The 20,164-nt window shown below is 31.5% G+C and overlaps 1 protein-coding gene across 5 annotated transcripts in view; it reads left to right on the top strand.

Moving 5' to 3' along the window:
* Positions 1-20,164, top strand: part of LOC145291164 (polypeptide N-acetylgalactosaminyltransferase 13-like) — a 175,705-nt gene that overhangs the window by 11,943 nt on the left and 143,598 nt on the right. For 3 of the 5 annotated variants that reach the window (XM_080136694.1, XM_080136690.1, XM_080136691.1), the window contains exon 2: positions 4,245-4,307. The exons of the other annotated variants lie outside the window; for them this stretch is intronic. In XM_080136694.1, the coding sequence (XP_079992820.1) occupies positions 4,245-4,307 (63 nt within the window). The remainder of the gene's footprint in view (positions 1-4,244; positions 4,308-20,164) is intronic. 5 annotated transcript variants of the gene reach the window in all.

Genomic DNA, 20,164 nt, shown 5'->3' with positions numbered 1-20,164 from the left:
TCCAGAGCACTGTGAAATCATCATCATCTCTGTAGGAGTTTTTCAATTGATACCCTGCTTGATTAATGGCAGAGAAATTATCAGTAGGGTGAAGACAACAGCATATTCTTTTCATTGTTTTGACTCTCGAGTGTGTATCCGTAGATATCTTATATGCTTTTATATAGATTGATGTGGTTCTCGAGTAACTGTGTCGGATATATACTCGAGAGTCAAAACAATAAGAATATTCTGTTGTCATATCCCTAGTTATCACTAATTAACACTGATCCTGGAAACCTACCGTATTATTTGTATATACAATGAGCCTTTAATAAGTTTCCAGACTTTTTCGTAGGGGCACTTTTATTACTAGTGGACACATGAAACTCTAGTCAACCTTCGAAGTAATTTCCTCTTGCTGCAATGCACTTGTATCTTTCCAACTACTTCTAGAATGCCCTATGGAAATCCTCTTGTGTGAGTGCGCGTCAATGACCTTCGTCACAGCCTCTTTTATCTCCTTAATTGTCTCATAACAACAGCCTCTAAGGTTTTCCTTGAACTTAGGGAATAACCAAAAGTCACAGTGAGTAAGGTCTAGACTATAGGGAGTGTGAGGAACTGTCTTGATGCCCGTCTTGATCACATAGTCTGTGACAAAGCTGGAGTTGTGAACTGGTACATTCATGCAAACCTTCCACATCTTCAGTTCCTCATGAATAATTGTGAGCACAGTTCCCACACTGACATCAAACTGTGCACTTATTATCTCTAAGGACGATGGTCCTTATCCGTGAAGTTTTTATTTGGCTAATGAACTCTGGTTTTCTGACTTTCTTAATCCTGTCACACCTCATCATTCCTCACAGACTTCCTGCCTTTCTTGAAACTCTTATGCCACTCAAAAACTGATGCTTGATTCATGCAAGATAGTCCAAAAGCAGTTTGAAACATTCCATACATTTCTGTGGCATTTTTTAGGTTTTAAGTTTAAAACACAATTTTATTGAACTTCAAAAGTTCACTCATGTCCAGATTGCATTTTTAAAATTCACCAGCTGTGATGACAATCAGGCTTTAGTAGGTTGTATTCCAATTCCTGCTATAGCTGTTCATTTGAACCTGAAATCATAAAAATTGGTCAGTCATCTCATAAGATGTATAGCAATAACACACTAAATTTTAAAGAGTCTATGCCAATTTTAAATGCCTGTACAAAAAAAAAAAAATCTGAAAACTTATTGAAGGAACGTCGTAACAGATTTGTGTCTGAATTTTTTAAAACACTCTAAATGAATTTGTATTTAACTGTTATTATTCATGAACCATTTTTGTTTGAATTTCAAATGCAAATTGATTTGCTATTTCTTGAAAACATGACAATGATTATTAATATTTGATGATTGCAGAATTCCATTTTCCTTTCACTATTTTTTAAATGATGCTTTAGAAAATTTCAAGCAAACAAAAAAAATAGCTGGAAATCTTCCATTTAGAAATTTCTTCCATTTGTTTTAAGGCAACGTTCTCAATCTTTTCCACTTTTCTTACTCGACTAATGGCATATGTGTTCCGATAATTTGCGGCAAAACAAAAGAGAAAAATTCCACCATTGTCAAAATTAAGCAAATGACAACGTCATTAATTGTGAAATATTGCATAACGTATTTCTAAACATTTTACAGAAAACTACTTTCTTATTGTTTTCATTATGAACACATTATTTGTGGATATTTTGTGTCATTAATGATTCGATTATTCGTACTAGTTGTCAGCATTATTCTCTATTCTATATTTAACTAGAGAAACTTTATCTAGGTATTATTTGCAAGACTTATACGTTCAAGGGATGTGTTAAATGCAACAAGCCAAAAACAGCTTGTCTAAAATTATTTTTTGAAAGAATTAAATCTTTTTTCTAAATATAAATTATTGAAATTAAAATTTTCTTCGTTTTTGCAAACCAATAGCAAAGTCAATTTCTGGGTTACTAATGCTAGCTCTTCTTATCCAACATTAGATTGTTACATAATGAATGGAGGAGTAATTGATGGATGGAAGGTTAAAATTTAGCCTTTATTTAATAGATGTTCGCAAACTATGTGACTTCTGAAAGAAAGAAATCTTCTTTTTTTTTTTTTTTTTTTTTTTTTTTTTTGCTGAAAACTCTAAAAGGTTGACACAAGACAGCGATGCTGTCTGAAGAGCTCTAGTGGTACACAATGTAACGAGGAGAAATAAGACCAGCTATCTAACGCTTTCTCTCTCTCTCTTAAAGATATATTTAGGTAATTAAATCCTATTTCAGTCACGCAAATTATACAGACGGAAGAACACAGGCTGGATTATTTTCCTCATTTCACTCACAACAAAGACATTTGCTCTTAGTATTAGCAGCAGTCGTACTTTCTCTTCAACAAATATAAACGACGAAAGTCTAAAACACATGCAAAGGACATGGCGTCTGAAACAAAACTGATTCGCAACCAAAAAAAAATCTATTTCTATTTTATTCAACCATTTTGGATTCCCGACATAAATTTGTAGAATCATGCTTACCTCATACTTAAATCTTTCAAGGTTCACGTGCAAATCATGGCTGCTTATTCGTTTGTCTATCCACACCGTTACCTATCTATCTATATCTCTCTCTCTCTCTCTTTCTCTCTCTCTCTTTCTCTCTCTCTCTCTCTCTCTCTCTCTCTCTCATACACGTCACTCTGGGTTTCTGAAAAGTTCAAGTTATCAACATTAATAAACCTTTTTAAAAAAATCATCAGTGTCAGTTATTTTCTCTACAGACAATTAAGAATCTGGTTTTCTTGACGATGACGGGTGTATAATGGTTTGTGTATGACATGGACAACTGGAACTGTTAAAAGATCAAATTAACTTTGTAAAACATTGTAATAATTAAATTCTACTAATTCAAACTAACTGGACTCGTGTAAATCACATTGTATTAAGATTGTCAAGAAATTTTGTTGCCTTAGTAAAACATTACAAGAGTTAGGAATGAATCGATTAAGTTCAGGGAAATTCTGTCATTACTAACTAAGTGTTATCACTGTTGACCAACAGGAAGGTCTACAAGGCTTGTGTGCACAGTGTATTAGTTTATGGAGTAACACTCGATATGAATTATTGGTCTCCTGACAAAGGAGGAATTGGACCTAGTAATTCACTCCGTTTGTCTGTTCGTTTATCCACACTTTTCTCAATAACCACACCTCGGATTTTTAAAATATTTGCACAAACATTAGTCATGGTGAAAGTAAATTTTTCACTTCTGGAGGGGGGGAGGCTCTACATGCTCGGCTTATTTCAATCAATCTTATCTCGGTTGTGTTCATTATTTCAGATAGAAGTAATAAGTGATACCAGTTCTATTTATGTGTGAACAAGTTTATTATTATATGGACAATATAAAATATAGGTTATTCATTTTATTAAAAAAGAAAACATCGTTCGAAAAATAACACAAAATTATTTGGATTATTCGCATGACTGTTCTCATCTTAAGTTTCATTTTTACAACGTTTCGGTTGATGTAACCTCCGACCTTCTTCAGGTGTATCTTGTTGAACTTATGAATCTTTCTGTTGAACTGAGGAATCTGTCAAATTCGGCAATCCAGATGTAATTTCGAACGGAGGTTAGCATGCTCTCGTGCTATCGGCTATGACTAGATAGAAGTCCTAAGTAATTTTCAATCATATTTTCGGTCAGCCACATTGAGGATTGAACCTTCGACTTTCAATAGAATCTTACTTTTACAACTGAATTTTCCCAGGTACTTTGACCACTGTGCCACGGGTCCTTGCAGATTCCCGAGTTTTTTAAAAAGATACCAGAGTTCGACAAGATACATCTGAAAAAGTTTGGAGGTTACGTCGTGAACGTTGTGTAAATAATACTTAAAATGAGAACAGCAGAAGAATTCAAGAATACGAATAACTAATCCTAATCTCCAAAAATTGAAAATGTAGCACACAAAATATTTTTTCGGTGGAGGTAGGGATTTCTTTTGGAAATTGATTTTTTTTTTTTTTACTTTGATTTTATTTTTAATTTTGTTTTTGTATTTTTTATTTTGTTTTTATATTTTTGTATTTTGGCATGACTTTCTTTGTTAACTGAAAACCTTTTCTATGATTTTGTTTTTTAATGATTTCCCTACTGAGTTTTTCTTTTTCTTTTTTCTCGATTAACTGTATTTGCCTTATTTATTTGTCTTATATTTTTTCAATTCTCTTAATAAGCTTTGGGACATAAGGATGGCAATAAAAATAAACGTATGAAACAAAATAAGACAAAATTGCCAGGTAAGCAAGTTTACATCTTTACAATGGACACACATGGGAAATGTTTTTTTTTTTCCGGGTTTTGTTCCATTATTTACCATTTCTTATTAGTTCACTTTTATGCAGTCTATTTTTTTTGACTTTGAATTGTTTTTTCTTTGGTTTTAAGTTTTTTGGAATAGATATTGGAAGGCACATATCTAAAATCTACACTTATATAAAAAGTCACTTTGTGTGTGTGTGCGTGCGTGTGTGTGTGTGTGTGTGTGAGTTCCTTATAAGTTCCAAAAAGGCATAGCCTATCTTTTGCAAATTTCATACACAATTTATATGTCTGACAGTGTTCTTAGATATGTTTTGTATAAAAATTCATCTGAAAACATCGAGCAAAAAAATCTGATCTTACAAATAGCCTTTCTTTTTTATAGATACAAAAAAAAAAAAAAAAATTTTTATAGGAGAATATTTTACGTGACACTGGCCTAGGGAAATAATAGAATCTCTGCAAATCATTTCTTTAAAAAAACAAAAACAAAAAAAAAACAGATTTATTGCCATCTGGAGATATAGCTCAGTGGCAGAGCATTCGACTACAGATCGAATGATTCCCTGTTCAAACCTGGATGTACCTCACGATTTTAGTTTAAAACATTTTTTATATTAAGGAATTCGATTTACGATAAAAGAAGAGGTACCATTTAAAAATGCTGCAAATCATTTCTTCGTTTGCATATTTTAAAAAACTAAATATTATTCAGAAGTGACTTTTCCAGGGCATTCATCGTCAATCCCAAATATCAGCTGCCCTGATATTTTAAACAAACACAGATGGAATTTGATGAACGATATTATCATTATTATTTTTTTTTCTTTTTGCAAATTAGTCCACCGGGCGAATTATTCCTGATAATATATAATATTCAATAGAGGATTGATTCTATAATAATTCATACGTAATCTGGATAAATTAAAATATCATGTTTAAGCATATTGTATGATCGAGCAATGCCGGGTGGCCAGCTAGCAAATATCTAAATGTATTTTTATTAGACTTTTTTTGTGTAGTACTGCTGCCAAATCTGGTAAGGTGCTGCTCAGCATCCTCTTTCTTGTCTTGAAACAATGCAAGATCAACTTTGCAATCTACTTGTTTGTTTTTCTCTGCTGTCATCATTTCTATCAAAAGTGCTCGACTGAGCTCTAATATCTGCCTCTTTTTTGCAAAAATTGAACACAAGATCCTGTCTAGCTACCACAATTTAAAAAAAGACAAAACTTTTCTTTTTTTTTTTTTCTCCATGTACCTAAGATCAAGCAGAATTTTCATGACCAATTTCTATGTAAGAACTTTTTGTCTGAGGAACACATTACCACAGAACTGCTTCAAAGTAATATCAACAATTACTTGTCATAAACTGTCTTCATATTTGTTAATATGCCATCATAAGGTTTGGGTTTGTGGCGTTCATTAGATATTGACCGATGCTTAAAATTGTGGCTCAGTATTGATGGTTAATTTCCGAGAAATACATACTTGTTGCTCCTCTGGGCAGATAAAATCTTGGTAAACACTGATTTCTGTATATTACTCTGTAAAGTGTCAACATTTGTGTTCCAGAGTTTAGTGACTGGTAACATTTTTTTTCTCAATCACTAATAATAAAACTATGTTAATCACTGGCATTGCAAGTTAGTTACTGGCAGTCTGTTTATAAAATATGCATTTTTCCATTTTTTTTTTTTTTTTTTACATGATTTTTATATTAAATATTTTTTTTAATAAATATATATTCATATTTTTTGCTATTTTTTTCTTTCATCTCGTTTTCTATTTCAAGCTATTTGCATTGTTCCTACTTTTCTACATCTTTGATGTCGGTCTCTTTATTCTGTATGTTTTCCGTTTGGATCTCCTTTCCAGCTTTGAGGGAACACTTGGCACATTTGCTCAAAACAAACTTTATTCCAATATCTTTGGAGAACGTAGACATGACTTGCAAAAGTCGACTTAAGTCAGTACCTGAGCTGGTACACAGCTTGAGATCATCCGTGAACAGCAGGTGGTTAGCTCTTTTGTTTGGCTCTTGTTGGTAACCCTGACTCAGGTTGAATGCACTCTGGCTTTTATTCAACGCATTACTATCGCCAGACAAAAGAGTAAAAGAGATAAACCATCTCTTTGGAAAATTCCTCTTCAGATCTTGACTTTAGGGATTGTTATTGTTCTATTCTTGTTGCTTCATGACGTTGTTTGCCATAGTTTTATATAAGCAGCCATGCCTTTAAAAAATTTTGTTTTTTTACTGGATGGATCTTAGAAATATGTGTGTATCTATTAGAAAATGTACAAAAAAAAGTATATTCATTAGAGAATCTCTGATATCCACATACATACATACATACATATAAGAATAATGGAAATAGTATTCCAACAAAATAGAGAAATTAGAAAAGAAAGTTTCGAAATAAAGACGATACCTTGATAAACACATAACTCAGTTTTTTCCTTTTTATTTCTCTATCTATATATATGCATAGTGTGTTTATTATACAAATATTATTGGTTACATATGTGCATACATGTTTCAGTGGAATCTCAATTTAGAGAGACCCACTTCATCTGACCAAGAAAAGAAGTGTCACTGTTTAATGTTCGAACACTATTTAATAATCACACAGATCTACACCAAACTATACAACTATTATATATATATATATATATATATATATATATATATATATATATATATGTAATTCTTGTTCCTTCAAAATCAATAAAACCATATTTCTACATTACCAATTTAATTGAAATTTTCAGAAAATCTATCTGTAAAGTCAAGGAATGTTTTCATGTTAGTAAAACAAGGCCAATAGCCATTAGTTGCATGCTCTTGTGCAATGAATGAATGCGTGAATGTAGGCTTGACATGAAATTCTTAAAGATAAACTAAAATGACCGAAAAATGGGCTTAAATGACTTAAATAAATGAAAAGTAAATGATTTAATGACTTTAATGAACTTAAGGATAAATTGAATGACCTTAAGAATGACTTAAATGTTTAAAAAATAACTGGAATCCTTCAAAAACAACTTGAATGATCTGGAGAATGACTTGAATGGCTTTGCGACTGACTGGTTGTAAAGTGGGTGATCATTTTACATTAAATTGATACAGAAAAGTGATCCCCCACTTTATATTACAAAGTTACAAACATAAGTATAGCATGTAGTAAGAACAGGTACTACACTTTGATCTAGGCCAAAAGGGCAAGAAAAGCTTAAAAAGCTAAGAACAGCATCTATTAACAACAGACCTTTGATCTTAACCAAAAAGGCCAAGCACAAAAGTTTTACGGACAGACCGACTTATAGAGTCGCTTGCATGCGACTAATAATTTAACATTGTGAATTATAAAAATATTTTTCGTAACTGCGAGACTGTCCACCATTTCATTTCCGGTAGAAATGAGCCTTTCACTTACACCACGCGTTAATGACTTTCGAATTATAACATTTCACTATCTACTTAATAGATAAGTACCAAAAAAAACCTTCCCTATTTTTTAAATTTAATTTTTTATTCTTAAATTCATTTGTTTATCTTAAGGCTTTCCACCCATCAAACATTACGTTTTAATTGTTTAGTTTTTTTCACGGCATCTAACGACATCTCAATTTCCAAGACGAAGCCTACCTAAAATAAATTTGTCTAATTCTTAATTTCTTATACTATTGAAAAAAAAAATAGCATCCCGGAATTTTGATAAAATTTTCCATTAAGGCCCGTCTCATGTTCGTATATAACAAAATACTTTCTTGGGTGGGCGTTGAGTTCCCTGGCGACCAGCAGACTTATCCGCTCATGTGAGCACCCTCGACAAACCCGACAGGCTGCTAAATCCCACCCCCACACTGTAGAGATCCCTAGATGTAAAAGATCTTTTTACTCCAATAGTTTCTTCCCCAGAACCACTAGACTCTGTACTGACGTGCAGAAGTTCAAGTATAACGTGAACCGACATCTTGCTGCCCAAATCCCTACATAGTACCCCAGTAGTTGTTGCCCCTGATAGTAGCCCCCTACACCAAAGTGGCAGTTTGCCTTGTTTGGGGTGAAAATGTAATAAATAAAAAAAAATTTAAAAAATGTAAATTACAAATGTTTGTAAGTGAGAAATTATCAATAAACTGTTTAATTACTTTTTTTTTTATAATTCATGAAAAGAGTTAAGCCAACGTAAGTACGTGAGAAATTAATCAATGTTTAGTAAGTTTTTCCTTTTATTATTCTTAAAGAGTAAAACTTTTTTATTCATGAAAAGAGTTAAGCCAATGTAAATAAATAAATGTTTGTACACGTGACAAATTATCAATAAATGGTTTAGTTACTTTTTTTTTTAATTTATGAAAAGAGTTAAGCCAACGTAAATAATGTTTGTGAAAGTGCGAAAGGCACCGTAAGTAAATAAATAAAAAATGTTATGTGCGCATGCGTAAGCCTTGACTAAGGGGGGGGGCAAAGAGAATGACCATTAAATAATTCTGCGGGTCACCATGTAACTCAACGCCCAAGGAGTACCAAAAATAGTTTTCATATGAAGAAATTACTTTTTCGAAAAGTGGGTGATCACTTTCACATGTAAATTTAACTTAAAATAAGCACCCACTTTCTGGCCACCTGAGGAAGGGGGCATTTATTTTTGTGTTTATTGGCTTAACGGTTTTTTGACAAGGCAGTTTGGTACGCGAGTGCATATTTAACAGTCTTCATTTATGCTCGCGCGTAGCGTAAACAAAGGTTACGTTAGGTGTCAGAAACTTTGTGAAAAAATATTGAATGATTCGACCTCCTGTCTTTCCAAGCTAATAACTACTCGAAAAATGTAATTCAAACCCTAATTTTTTTTTTTTTCAATTAAAGGGGCTAGGACCAAGGTTTCATTAAAAAAAAAAACAAACAAAAAATACAAACGTGTTTTTTTGTTTGTTTTTTTTTTAAGTTTTAAACTTCGGACTTTACAGGTAAATTTCCAAAAAACTGTTCTTTTTTTTTTTTGTTTTAAATTAGAATGTTATTTATTGATCTTTTATCTTAAATTTGTGATATATAAAACTTTAGCACATAAATTAATTATTAACTTTGTAATAGACATTTCTAAATGGGAGGGGTGAATTAATTCGACCCCCCCCTGTCTTTCCAAGCTTATAACTACTCGAAAAATGTCATTCAAACCCTAAGTTTTTTTTTCAATTGAAGGGACAAGGACCAAGGTTTCATTTAAAACAAAAAACAAAAATACAAACAATGTGTTTTTTTAAAAAAAAAAAGGTTTTAAATTTCGGAGTTTACAGGTAAATTTCCAAAATACTGTTCTTTTTTTTTCGTTTTAAATTAGAATATGTTATTTATTGATCTTTTATCTTCAATTTGTGATATATAAAACTTTGGCGCATAAATTATTTACTTTTTAATACACATTTCAAAATGGGGGGGGGGCGTGAATTAAAAAAAAAAACGTTTGTCTAAAATATTATATTCAGTTTATTGGAAAGAGCATAAAATTTCAGATTGACTCTGAAAATATCGTAAAAATAGAATCAATAGAAAAATTTTGATTGATTTTTAAAGTTTTAAAATTGAAAAATACTGAACTTGTAAAATTCAATTAATTTCATTACTGTTTTTTTTTTTTTAAATAAAAAAAAATATTTCTATTACTTTTTATACAACTTTAATAGTTTATTTTGGAACTATAATCCATAAAGAAAATCAACAACCCACTTTTAAAAGAGAAATTACGAGTTTTTTATATTTTATTCGCAGTTTCGTGTTAGGGGTGTCAAAAATTCCTACAAAAATTCTGATACACCTAAGGCTACGTCTGTGAAATGGAAAATAGTCCCAGAGTTCAGGGGTTATTACCATGCAAAAGAAATCAAACAAAAAACTTTTTAGCCAAGAAACACACAGAAAAATTTTTTAAAAATGGCATCCATTTTTTTCTATCAAATTCATTTGCTGTTTTTATTGAAAACTATTTTCCCCCGATAAAATTTTGATAATTTTCCAATTAGGGGCGTGCGTCTCACGTTCATATATAACATTTTTTTTTTTTTTTCTTGTAGATTTCGGTGTACTAAAAACGAATCTGCAAACCGTTTCCGTCACAAAAAAATACTTTTGATGATATGAAGAAATTACTTTTTCGAAAAGTGGGCGATCACTTTTCCAGGTAAATTTAACTTAAAATGAGCACCCACTTTCTAGCCACGTAGGAGACGAGGGATTTTTTCCCATGTTTATTGGCTATTACAATGCAAAAGAAATCAAACAAAAAACTTTTTAGCCAAGAAACACACAGAAAAATGCCCCTCTCTCAGGTGGGCAGAAAATGGGTGCTCATTCTGAGTTAAATTTACATTGAAAAGTGATCACCCACTTTTCGAAAAAGTAATTTCTTCATATCATGTAAACTTTCTTTTTGTGATGGAAACGGTTTGCAGATTCGTTTTTAGTACACCAAAATCTACAATGAAATAGTTTGTTATATACGAACGTTAGACAGGCCTTAAAGTAAAATAATACCAGATTGTTTTTGGCCGATTTTCCGTTTAGTTGTACAAATATCCTCAAACCAGGTAATATCTAAAAGGGACTCTTAAAAGTCATCTGTATCAAGCAAAAGTTTAAAACCACCGATTATATGTCAGCCTACATCACGGTAACATATATTGAGTGAGTTCCTAACAGTATTTTGTATAGTTTTTTTTAGTTTAAACCCCTTTTCCCAAAATTTCCCCAAACTTAACGTGTTCGATACAGTCTGCCGCCATTTGTATTTTTCAAATATACCGATAAACACTGCAGGTTTTTAAACTGATTAAACATTATACATTACATAAAAACACTAAAATCTTATCCAGTTAGGTAGAACATTTACTTTTCGTGCCTTTGATAGCATTTATTTGTTATATATTTATTTTTTGACAAGTTCTTTGTATCTGTGCTCAGTAATACAAACCATTTTCCTTTAATGTAACGTTTAGTCAGCTCAAAAACAGTGTTTATCGGTGTATTTGAAAGATACAAATGGTGGTGGACACTGTTGATTACGTTAACTTTGAGAAAGTGAGTTAACACTAAAAAACTATACAAAATACTGTCAGAAACCCACCGATTATGCCAGCCTATGTCATGGTAACATATATTTGGTCAAAGGGAAACTGCTTTCTCTTATGGATCCAAATAAAAATTATCGATCATCATTATCATCATATGGTTTTCCCAGTAATTTTTTAGTCAGTTCTTTCTAAAAAGACATTGGGTATTTACAGGAGGGAACACGTGAAGGTTGCCAACATCATAAGTGAAAATGGAACAAACAAGATTCGAACTTGGAACATTCAGGTCATCAGTCCATGTTGTTAACCATTCAACTACTGCCACTTTCCCCGAATAGATAAATGATGACAAATGAAACATCTGAAAGGAGCAGCACATATGCAGGTCAGCAGTGGCCTTATAAATAGATCTAGAAAAAAAATATATAGGAACTAATCGGTATAAATAGTAGATTAGAAAAGCAATAAAAAGAATATAAATAATGGCAACAAAATAAAAGGCAATAGCAATATACATTAATACTATTTATCTAGACAAGATTACGTTTAAAAATTCATATTAGAATTGTCCACATGGACTGATGACGTAATGATTAAAAGATTTAGTTAACAATTAGATTTTTTAGGCCATTAAAAAACAGACAAAAGTTATAGACCATTAACTTAGAATGCGAGCTTTATGCAAACTGCTAAAGTAAATGTGGTATTATGGTGACTAATTCCTATTAATCTTTAACTGCATCAAATGAATACCATTATATTTAGTTTGCTGATTCTTATCATAACAAAGATCCATACAAAATTTCAGCAAGATAGATCCACTAGTTTCCAAGAAAAAGTAGAATAGACAAATAGATTAATAAAAAAATATAATAGAGATAAATTCCAAGTGAAGTGTTCTGGAGATTGGAGGTTTAATCCTTACTGTAAGCAAAAAAAACTAAGAATGGTAAGAAATAACAATTCTATTCTGCCATGTTTTTCTGTGACTATTACTGTGGATTCAGTTAGAAATTCCATACTAGTTTCCAAGTTCAAAAAGATGCATCTGAAGAAGGCAAAATGCTGCATTTGCCGAAACGTAAATTTCTAAGAACATAATCAGAATAATCCAAGAAGTCTGTTTTTAAACTGGAAATTTACTCCAATGTCTGCGTTTTTTTTTGTTTATGTCTACATAAATCCTTAGTGCTCATAATCTTAATCAGCAATTAAAGACGCTTTCTTGGCAAAAACATCTGCTCACAAAATGTGGAATCGATAACTAAATCTAATCTTGATGGCCAAACTTATTTTCTATGACAATTTTTGACATCTGCATTTTATTCGTCTTAAATAAAAATAGAAAAGGTTTTCTTTATTTTCTTTCTATTTTTGTCATTATCTTATATATATAAAGTAAAGTTAGTTTCTCTCCATTTATCTTTTCTCATTAAGTTTTTTCTTTAAAACAAGTTGCATAATCAAAATCTGCTTTGTTAGTCATATAATGAGAAATGTTTGTCTGTACTTGAAAAATTATTGTATTTCCTAATGTTTTTAATATTTAATCCTGATCAGTATTTTATTTTTGATTAGTCTCTTATATAATATTTGGATTGCAGAAATTCCCCTCTGGACCAAATACCATAGGTTTGCAACAATATATTCCACATAAAAATTTATTATGCCTAGAATATTAGCTACTATCTTATGTAACTTTAGAACAACATTTTAGATACATTTAGTTGTTATAATAAAATCCTACATTTCATCCTAGGAGCAACATCATCACAATCACAATATCTTTAGACAAAGTAGTTCTTATTTTTCCCTCTAAATCTAAAGTCCTCACGCTGCCCCCAGTCATCACCAAGAAGAAATATACACATTATAACGATAGTTTTCTGGCATCCTTTGTAACTGGATCATACACTCATAGACATACAGTTGTCTTCCCATTTCCCAGATCGAAAATAATGATTGCTCCATTGTAAAATTCCGGGAATTCTCATTGGCTGAGTGCTGAAAAATCGATTAACTGCCTCTGACATTTATAAATATGACGACCCTCTCTACACGAAACAATCATTTTATAAATATTAAACCAAATACAAACATATTAACCGCTCATAAGCAGATATTTACGCATCATTGCGCAATTTTACCCCCTCCCCTAGAAAAACAACCCTTGAAACAAAAAACATAACATTTATGGATAGCATTGTTTCTTTTTTTTTTTCTTTTTTTTATTTTGAATCTCATTAACGAAGATGCTACATTTTATTTGTTTTTTATTTATATTTTTTTATACCTGTGCACACATTAATAGTGCACAGACCCCCCCCCCTCAATAAACGAAACAAACACAAAACACCCTGAAAAATAACATTAATATTTATGCATACCATTGTTTAGTTTTTGTTTTAGGAATTAACCACTTAGAATTAAGTTGACACCCCAATATTTTATGCAGGTGTTTGATTACAGACCAATTCTGGACACACTTTTCTTTAAAATAAGTTTTCTTTTTTTTTTGTTCATAGTATTTGCGCATGGGGATCCTGACAGCGATTATCAAGGTTAAATTTGGAGCAAACATTTTAACCTCCTCCCCACTCACAAGATGGGGTGTCTATTCCAAAAGCCGTTCTTAACATAGCGATGTTGCAGGTGACCCTTCCGAAAGCCTTTCTTAACATGAGGAGGTTGGGGGTGTTCATTCCAAAAGACATACTTAACATGAGGAGGTTGGGGTATCTGTTCCGAAAGCCATTCTTAACATGAGGAGGTTGGTTTACTTTAAATCCACCTACACACTTTTCTTTAAAATTATGACGTACATAGGTTTTCCACTATGCTGATTAAGAATATCTCATTTACATTTGACGGATATAAGTAGTTTTCGCGATATAAAGCCCTGTATTATGCACTTTAAATCACTGGGCATCAGATTAGTACACACGGGTAAAGAACAACTCTAATTATATCTGACCGACACTGCAACCCCCAAATTTCTTTGTTGGGTCATAGTATTTGCATGTAGGGATCCTAACAGGAATTATCAAGGTAAAATTTGTGGCAAATATTTTGACAGCCATCCCCACTAACAAAATGGGGTGTTTATTCTGAAAGCTGTTCTTAACATGGGGATGTTGTGGGTGATCATTCTGAAAACCATTCTTAACATGAGGAGGTTGGGGTTGTCTATTCCGGAAGTCGTTTTTAACATGAGGAGGTTAGGAGTTGGGCAAGAACAAAAATAACGACCATACTTTAATTTTTCTATGAGGTGGGGAGCTTGCTTCCACCAGGTAACGCTGGTTAATGGGTTCTGCTAGTCATAAATATAGGAAACTGGGGGCAGGTATAGGAACTTTGACCATTACACTTGAGGTTTTAATACTGCTACCCATAACACCAAAGCTGATTAACATTCAATTGTAGAAAGAAATATTAAAGAGAGAGAGAGAGAGAGAGAGAGAGTTACAGTGAGAGGAAAGAAATAAAGCTTCCTGCCTTGGTTTATGTAGTTAACAGCACTGTTTTTCTAATTGTCTAGGTGGCTTCATCAGTTATTACATTGAACTTATAGATGGAGATTTTATATTTCAAATTTCATCTCTGATATAAAAATATTTTCTCCCCAAATGAACTTAAACATTTCGAATTATGAAAGAGTTAAGTTTTAATTTAATTTTTTGTGTAATATGCATAATTTTTTGTGTAATATGCATAATTTATGGAAACTACGATGCTGAATGGTTATGCTAGTAGTATAAAAAATGTTTTGATTTTAATTTTCTTATAGTTGGGTGGTGGTGGTGGTGTGTGCTCATGACATCTGGTCTTTCTAAGTGTTATATCCTTACTTAAAATAAGAATACAGCAAGAAACACGGGGTTATGGATGAAAGACAAAGGGGTTTATTTACAAGGGAATACAGGTGACATAAGAGTTACTCGACATCTTTGCTTATTTCCTTTCTTTTTTCTTTTCTCTCTCAGTCACGTGAGAGGGTATAGTTTATTTCATCTGTGAAGGGATGTTAGGTTATTCCATTACATCACTAAGTAATCATACATTCAGTTCAATGTTGCGTAACATCAATGTTATGACTAGAAGGATCTGACGCTTAATCTTTAGAAAAGAATCACAGATATTCGAATATTCAATTAAATTTTTTTTTTTAACTGTCAAATTTTAAATGAGTAAAGTGGAATCGATTAGGTTTTAAGGACCCACTAAATAGTTGAAACAACAGGTACAGTTTTCGGTCGACATCATTTGACCATGGCCTTCACGCGTATACATGGCATCTGTAAACAACCATAAAAAATGAGTTTGCTTTTTCGTAACCAGATTAATTTTTTATGTAGGGTGTGTACTTTTTTTTTTTTTTTAATTTATAAATCTTTTTAATGAAACTATTTAGACAAAACTTTTAATAAACAAACACTAGATGATTATTTTACATTTTAATAGTTTTATTTTTTGGTAGGCTTTTTTAATTTTTAATAAGAAAACACCCAAGTTGTTTGTTTTTTCATCACAAGAAGGGATGTTTTATTTTAAAAAAAAAGGGGTGGGGGGATAAATATTTTTTTTCTCTTTTAAATGTAAAATACAAAACTTTTTGGGAACAGAATTTTCCCTACACTAAAAAGTGATGTTAAAAGTGGGAATTTCCTGTCCCCGGCCAGTGAAGGAGAAATCCTTTTAGACTCAGATAATTTTTCTGCATAATAAAATCATATCTTAAATATATAGTTTTGATTACAAAACATATTTTCTTTTTGTTGTTGTTGTTGGTTTTTTTTTTTTTTTTTTTTTTTTTTTTTTATATCTTTCCTATCCTCGAAGAAATGTTTCTAGGTAAGGAGTATTTCAATTTTCATTCAAATCCAATTACCCCATTTTGGGAGGAATAGGCCTTTTCTTCATTTAAAAAACCGATTTTAGAAATTTATTAAAAAAAATACACTTTAATTTAAAAAGAAAAACAAAACAACCCCCCTACTGTATTATTTTATAAATTTCCTCTTGTCAGGTCGTATTGTACAGAGAGACCAAAGACACCGTAAGATGATGTCTAGTGGATGATTCATCTTTGCTGTAATGCATGCATGCATACATACACAAACATGCACCAGACAGTTCATGTAGCTTTTAAATGTACATACATACAGACACATTTAAAAGCTACCATGATAAATGAAGTATATATATCTGCCTAGGAGTCTTTTCTACTTTCATCTAAAAATAATTCTGATTCGTACAAAGTATTTTCTAAAAGAAATTAAATTGAATTATATATTATTCTAAAATCTTGCTGCAGCGGTTCACAAGAAAATCTGATTCACCTGAATCAAATGTTAATTTTGTAGTAAGAAAGCTATCGGGACAATATGATGATGGAGGTCTGTGTTCATGCTTAGCATCCCAAAAAACAAAATACAACATTTAACTTAATTTTATAACTTAAAAATTTTAAGTTATAAAAATATAAATCATAGAGAGATTCAAGCCAATCATTCATTCACTAGAAATGTCGGACGTTCCTCAAGGAGTGACAAAAATAAATTTACCAAAAATTATTTCGATAAATGTCACTGGATTTACGTTTGTTTCACCCAATCAAATCATTGCAGTCCCCACTTCCAAAATTGAATATTTAAAATATCAGAATAAAAAAGGAAATAAATTATTATGGGTAGGGGTAAGAGGACATAGTTTCTGATTCAGTCTGAATATTCCTACTAGTATATCTTGTTGGATTTTTAAAGTCAGACCTAAATAGTATTTGAGCTGACAAATTAAACTTTGCTTCTAACTATTCAAGTTTGAGTTTGTTTTTTATCTTTAGCCAATTAGTATCAAAGAAGGTGGAGTGATTTGCAAGAAAAAACATGAGACCACCCCATTAATTCAATAGAAACCATTTTTTTTATTTTTTTTTATAAGTATGCCTTTGTCGCATTGACACAGGAAACTGTTCATATGAAAACACACACTGTAATCTGGCACATCCAGCTCAAAAGACAAATATTTAATAAAAGCAAAATAACTAGTTACAAAATGTAGGCATACAAGTATATATTAACACTGTTATTTGCCGACTTGAAACAACACTAATCATTCCCAATACTTTTGATACCAACCGATTTTGAATGCTGATTGGCTGAAAAATATTTTTAAACAAAAGTCCACAAAACTGACATGGTCAAGTTCAGTCCTCTTTGGCCTCATTATTGCCAATTTGGCATAAGTTTTTGTAGTGGACAGTTTTGTCCATCTTAAGGTTTATGATTTTTTTTGTAATGTGTATGTATGTCTTTGTAGATATATATAATCATGTATGCGCATATGTTTGTCTTAAGTAAACTCCAAAGCTGATTAACCAACTATCATTTTTGAAACGCAGCTGCTAAGTGTGAGGATGTGTAATGTAGGTTATATTTAGTTTTATGCAAAGGATATGAAAGGAAATTAACAATTCTTTGTGAAATTTTCAGAATTTGCTGAAATTTTTAAAATAGATATTAGACATGAATTAATAAATATTCCCCAAATTTCAGTTTCTCTGGAGTATTTTGAAGTGTGTTGTAGGGAGCAGAATATGGGCATTATCTCACCATTGAAAATTCAGATATGTCAGATTATCATTAAATTTCATCTGCATCCACCAATTAAGGAAGAATCACTGAATTTAAATTTCTACTTAAGACCCCTTAAACTTTAGATATTTTCTAAAATCCAAATCATATATCAGAATTTAGAAATTTGTTTTGATCCATAGTCGTTAAACGTCGATTAACAAAATTCCTTGAAATTTCAGATTCAGACTCCATAATGTTAATTCTCCCCACACATTTTTAAAAAAATATTTTTTTTGAATAAAAACTTATTTAATGGTTTCTGATCCAAATTGGAATAAGGATTCTAGCAATAAGGTTTAATAACCCGTATACCTTGATTTAAAATGATATGTGTGTAACATATTTAAGGACAGATTTATATGCACACAAAATTACTCTCAGAAATATATCTTTTATTAAAAAAATAGTTCTTAATCCTAAGAATGAATATACATTTTTTTTTTTGTAATTTTATTCTTTAATGTCTCCTTTTAACTTTGATGACATCTTTTATGGGTGGTAGATTCACCTACATGTTAGGATCAGTTGGTTCTTATTAATATTAGACATTGTTTTAACTATGGAGATTTTTAAAGATTATATTATGTTATTACCAACTATATATACTCGGCATTGCCAGGTAAAACGCATGGATGCAGGTTTTAGTCATATGCTATTTAAAATACACCAAATATCCTTAGTTACGATTTTCCTGAAAATTGGAATTTTGGATTTTTGAAGCCTAAAACGTAGTCATCTTTATCTATGAAATTTAACCAGGGAAATAAAATCTCATAGCTTGAAGGGAAATAACTCCTAGGTTAAATGAAAACTTCCGTTTTTAAATGCAACTGATGTTGGTTATAGTAATAATTAAAAATAAATGTAAATAAAAAATGTCAACTTTATATAATATTTCTAAACATAATACTTGAAACAATTTTATTACTAATTTCTATTAAGAATTTAGAGCTGATTATTAAAACAGGGTTTCTTTAATATAATATGCAAATTCTCTTGAATGTTAACTCCTTTTGAATAAATACAGAATTCGTGCAAGAATAAAAGTATATAAAAGTCCGTTTTCAGTATTAAAGTCTATTTGTGAAACCGTGTGCGTTTTGTGTACATTTAACCAAATTGTGAACAAACAAACAGAAATGTAAGGCTCATTAATCTTTTCCTCAACTTTCCTCCATAAATAATACAAAAGATTAAAATCTTGGCAAAGAGCAGCGAAATGTCAGGGGTCATGTGATCATAAAAACGGTTTAGGAGTTTATTAGTTCTGTTTAAGAGACGTTCCTTTTCTGATATCAAAAGATCTAGAAATGTGTAGATGCAGCAGCCTAGAAAGAAATAGCGATGAAGTTTGAGTTTTATGTAGAAACTGAAAGAAATCTTTACTTCCCATATAAATTATATGATTGGTTGTAAGGAAAGTTTGCCCCCCCCTTTTCTTTTTTTTAAATATTGAAATCCATCTTTTGACGATTTCTATCTTCAACCATCAATTTACTGCGAATAACGGTTCATATGGTAAAGTGCAGATTCCATGTGTCCAAGAATTGGCTATTAACCCATATTTGGCAACCCTTTGGAGTAATGTTATTTCTTCAGTCCACATGAAATTGTTATAAACATCATTACAAGACTTGTTTGATGCATTCTAAGAACTCTGCAGCCATTTTTCTTTCTAAGCCGCTATCTCTGTACATTACCGAAAATTTTTTACTTATCACATAAGACTTGTTATATCCGATGTGATTTTCAGACAACATTTCAAATGGTTTTCTCAGATGTTCTATGATTGCCACCAACATTCTGCTGAACTTTCCACATCAATTCAGATGCTCTAAAGCTATCAGTGTGAATAGAATGTCTGTTATGTTTAAGAATAGCAACATGTTTTCATCTTACAAACTGGTGCTACCAGATCAGGCTGTCTACTGACTTCCTGAGATGAAACGCACCTACATAGATGTCTTTGTTTTTTTATTCCCTTTTGCAAAACTTAGTCATGTTCTGCGAAAACAAAAACAAAAACAACATTCTCCTCCCCTTCCCCTCCCTCGTTTTCTTTTTCCTTCACCTCCTCACCCCTTTTTTTTTTGCCTAGTTGGTAGGGCGATAGAACA

Source organism: Euprymna scolopes, chromosome 12, assembly GCF_053919585.1.
Source record: "Euprymna scolopes isolate OS-2025 chromosome 12, ASM5391958v1, whole genome shotgun sequence".
Classification (NCBI taxonomy): domain Eukaryota; kingdom Metazoa; phylum Mollusca; class Cephalopoda; order Sepiida; family Sepiolidae; genus Euprymna; species Euprymna scolopes.
Note: the sequence above shows the minus strand (reverse complement) of the source record. Positions and strands in the feature narration are given on the sequence as shown.